General features: G+C 48.5%; 1 protein-coding gene across 1 annotated transcript in view; it reads left to right on the top strand.

The window, feature by feature from the left end:
• The first annotated feature begins 4,296 nt into the window (after positions 1–4,296).
• Positions 4,297–4,592, top strand: part of ACTR1B (actin related protein 1B) — a 9,671-nt gene continuing 9,375 nt past the window's right edge. The window contains exon 1 of the mRNA XM_006166577.3: positions 4,297–4,517. Within this exon, the coding sequence (XP_006166639.1) occupies positions 4,470–4,517 (48 nt within the window). The 5' untranslated portion in view covers positions 4,297–4,469. The remainder of the gene's footprint in view (positions 4,518–4,592) is intronic.

Genomic DNA, 4,592 nt, shown 5'->3' with positions numbered 1-4,592 from the left:
GATTTCTCATTTTCTGTCTCTCTGTCTCTCTCTTTCTGGCGAGTGCACACGCCCTATAGCAAAAACCTCTCCAGAAAAAGAATAAAAAGAAAAAAATCTCTCTTAAAAAAATAAATTATATATGCAAGCACAAGTTAAAGCAATTTAGTGGAAAAGTTCATATGGCAAAAAATGAATTCTGCCTTCATTCACTCACATATACCACTGATCCCTTCCCTATCAGAGACCTACGAGTGGCTCATAAACTCTCCAGAGCTGCTCATGCATGAGCATTCTAAGTCTGGTTATTTCTTTTCTTTGCTTTTTTTTAAAAATAATTATTTTATTTAACTTTATTTGTTTGTTTATTTTTAAATTTGACCAGAGGGGGACAGAGTGAAAGACAGAGAGAGAGAGAGAGGGAAAGTGAGAAAGCAAGTCACGAGGTCCAGGACTCGAACCATGGTCAGCCAAGTAGGAGTCCAGCATCCTTAACCACCACACCACCTGCTAGCCCCTTTTTGCTTTGTTTTAGTACCGAGCCCTGATATATTTCATCTTGGGTTATATAGAACTCCCTCATTTTTAAAACGATTCTTTTTAAAAGTTATTTCTTTTGTCCATGGGAGAGTGAACCCAGGGCTTTTCCTACATGGGAAAAGTTGCATTATCACTGCATCGCTGCTTGGCCCCCACTTTCTGCTGTCATTTTTATTTCCTTTCTTTTCTCCATGACAAGAGAGACAGAGAGGAAAAAGAGAGAGGCACTACTGACAGAGGCCTCCTGCCTTGATCCACCCCAGCCCCAGCGAGCCCTGGGTCATAAGAACGCATCACCCAGTGTGCTCAGGGCAGTCCCTGCACACTCACCAGGAACTCTCCCATGTGGGCTGGCTTTGCAGAGTCGTATTACCGTGCACCACAGTTTGGGACAGCCCTCTTTCCTTTCTTTTCTTTTTTCTGTAGAAACAGTATCTCACTATGTTGCCCAGGCTAGAATGCAGGGGCTATTCACAAGCAGGATCCCACTACAGATCAGCCCCTTCTTTTTTTTTTACCAATATTATCAATCACATTATTTAGCATACAAGTAGATCATTTCAATATATGAACATTTCTCCCTGGTCAAGTAGATTAAAATATAACAACACTACCTCCCCGTCTCAACAATGCTGTCTTCGTATCCCTCCATCAAATGTTTTTCTCCAGGCCCCACTCCTCCACACACACCACATCTGGCATTCACATCCACGTCTTGGGTATGTACATTCTTTAGCCCATCAGTTTCAGTTATATAGTGCGGACATTTGGTATATATTAAATGGGGACATATAGTGTCTCTCCTTCATAGCCTGGCTTGCTTCACTCAGCAGTAAATCCTCCATATTCTTCCACTTTCTGTCAAAAGCCAGGGTTTTGTTGTTCTTAATGGCTGAATAGTGTTCCACAGAGTATATGTGCCACAGTTTTTCAATCCATTCAGCTGTACGGGAGGCATTTGGGTTGGTTCCTTGTCTTAGCAACCGTGAAAAGTGCCGCAATAAACATCGATGTGCAAGCACTTTTCCAATGAGAAATTCTTCTGTCCTTTGGGTAGGTGACAACAAATAGAATTGCTGGATCATATGGCAGTTCTATTTGTAGATTTTTGAGGAATCTCCAAATTGTTCTCCACAGTGGTTGGACTAATTTACATTCCCACCAGGGGTGTAAGAGAGTCCCCCTTAACCCCAGTCAGAATGGGGGGGGTGAAAGAGGAACTTAGCCCCTTCTTTTTAAACACAGCATCTCTCCACGTGGCGACCCTCCTACCTTAGCCTCCCAAGGAGCTGGAGCTCCAGGCACACTCCACCACGCCTAGCCTTCAGGTGGAGCCAGGGATTGAGTCTGGTTTCCCATGCAACTTCAGTTTGCAGAACTGCAGTGTTTTACTGGTGCATGGAATCACAGCTGGGCCTCCCTCATTATTTTAAATGGCTGCACACTGACCCATTTCATGAATGTATAGACATGAGATGCAAACAAATAGATTCTTACTATTCCATTTTCGCAAAGTTCAGACATAGCTAGGCCAGCAGGTGGTATGGTGGTTAAGGTGCTGGATTCCTACATGACCAACTACAGTTCAAGTCCTGGACCAGGTGGCTTGAAAATCACACCTAGGGGGCCAGAAGATGGTGTAGTGATTACGTTGCTGGACTCCCATGTGGCTGACCTCTGTTCAAGTTCCAGACCCAGTGGCTTGAAATTCACATTGGCATGTGTGCATGCAGGCCCAAGATCCCAGGAGGGGAAGGGATTGAACGTGGCCATCTCCCCCGCACCACCACCACCAGGGGTGATTTCTCACTTCCCCTCTCACTCTTTCTCTCTCTCTCTCTCGCTCTCTCTCTCGCTCTCTCTCTCGCTCTCTCTCTCGCTCTCTCTCTCGCTCTCTGGTGAGTACACATGCCTTATGGCAAAAACCTCTAAAAAAGAAAATCACACCTAGCACATATGCATGTGTGCCTGAAGTTCCAGGAGGAGAATAGAGAAGGGATTGCAGGATGGCCATTCCCCATGACAGGTGACTTCTCATTTTCCCTCTTTCTGTCTCTCTGGCAATCACATGCACCCTACAACAGAAAGGCAAAAAGGCCAAAAAAAAAAAAGTAGGACTAGGCGAGATTAACCTGTGGTTTTAGAATTCAGGACAGAGGGCAGGCCTATGGCCTGGTAGTTAAGGGAATCAGATCTCACATGACCAACCCAAGTTCAGGTCCAGGTGGAGTGGCTGGGCAAACATCCCAAGTACATGGGCATGCACTAAAATCCCCATAGGATGGAGAGAATGAGGAGAGGGGATTATGACACGATCATGGCCCATTAATCGCTAAACCCCCCTTTCTCTGCCTGTGAGCACACCTGCCCTTTGGCAACTAAAAAGTAAAAAGAATTCTAGATAGAGATCAGCTCTGAGGAAGAACAGAGCAGTGACAGAAGTAGAGGGCTCTGGGGTACTGGTCATGCCCTGATTCCTGAACTCACTGACAGCCATAGAGGTGTGTCCACATTTTAATCACTCATTAAAATATACACTTATGATTTCGGCACATTTCTGTAAGACACTGCTTCAGTTTAACAAAGTTCAAACTTATCCTCTAAAGGGGGAGGTGGGAGGGTCTTCAAAAAGTCCATGGAAATGTGTATTATGAATGGATTCCCAAAATTTATGCCAAAATAAAGGTGCACTTTCACCTTTCCATGAACTTTTTGGAGTCCCCCTCATATATAGATAGATGGAAATAACTATAGGTCCCTTTGGTAGTGGACTTACGTCTCACACTCTTGGCAGCAGCCAACCCCAGGGGGGATAAGAGCTGGCAACATGCTAACCCCAGCTGGGTGACCTTGGGCAGGTTATCTAAGTGTCAGGTGCCTCTGCTCATCATCTGTAAAATGGGAGTAATAACACTATTAGGTGTTGGTTAAAATACCAGGAGCACAAAGGGTTAAGGAAGACTCCTACAACCGCTTATTTTGTAACATACATCAAATTCAAAATAACTACCTGGGTCACGAGATACCTAAGAAACCAAAATTGGGAAAACGAAGATTAAAATGTAGCAAGCTAGAGGAGATCTTGGGACACATATTTTGACTAAATAAGGATCTAAAGCAGGATGAAAAGGGGTCTGGGGGGGAGATGGCGCCTCCCGAGGCGGTGGCCCGTTCTGTCTGTGGTTGTCTGTGGACCAGGTCTCTCCATAAACAACATCGTGCTCCGCTTGCTTCCTTGTCTTTGGGTTCTTGGAGGGGGAAGCACGGACTGCATACTTCACAACCTAACAACACAACTACCCGACGAAGTTGTCACAAGGACTGAAGTAATCCAAGCAACGTGCAATTGCCCCGCAGTTACACAGCAGACGCCCAAATTACCACGAAATTGTTATTTTTGAAAGGAAGAGAGTCATCCTCAGTGCCTGGAAAAAAATGCTTCGAGTGATGTATCCCAGGCCGGCCTCCTAGCGGAAGTCGCGCTCACGAAGGAGCCTGGTCAAATGTGCTCAGGAGCCAGAAAAGCGTCTACCCGGGACAGGTGAACTCCCAGCCTGTCCGACTCTCAGCACGCCGGCGGAGCAGCCCACCTCCACCTTCTGCTGCCTGCGTGCCCTTTAAGGACGGAGCCATGACGTCATCCCCCGACACGGCGCAGCCTACCTTAGCAATGCCCAGGTCGTTCTTCCGGGTGGCTTCAATTGGCTAGCTAACCCCCTGAGGCCCCGCCTCTTTCCCCGCAGCGGGCCCGGGGCGGCCGCTGTCGGAGGCCGAGTGATTGCCCGCGGGGCCCGCCCTCCGAAAGCCCCTTCGGGCTCGCGTAGGCTGCGCGCTCCGAGTGGGAGGGGTGCGGCACAGCGACTGGAGCCCCCGCCTTCCCTGACCGCCCGCCTGCAGCCCGCCGGTGCGTCCTGCAGCCTGCCTGCTGGGCAGGCCGGCCAGGCCCGGCCATGGAGTCCTACGACATCATCGCCAATCAGCCCGTGGTCATCGACAACGTGAGGCCCAGCAGCCGGGGGGGGAGGGCGGGCGCCCCGCCCCCAGGGGCGTACGCGGCGGCGCCGGGAGGGGCC

Source organism: Tupaia chinensis, unplaced genomic scaffold (assembly GCF_000334495.1).
Source record: "Tupaia chinensis unplaced genomic scaffold, TupChi_1.0 Scaffold144276_1, whole genome shotgun sequence".
Classification (NCBI taxonomy): Eukaryota; Metazoa; Chordata; class Mammalia; order Scandentia; family Tupaiidae; genus Tupaia; species Tupaia belangeri.
The sequence above is the reverse complement of the archived record's forward strand: the minus strand, read 5'-3'. Positions and strand labels throughout refer to the sequence as shown.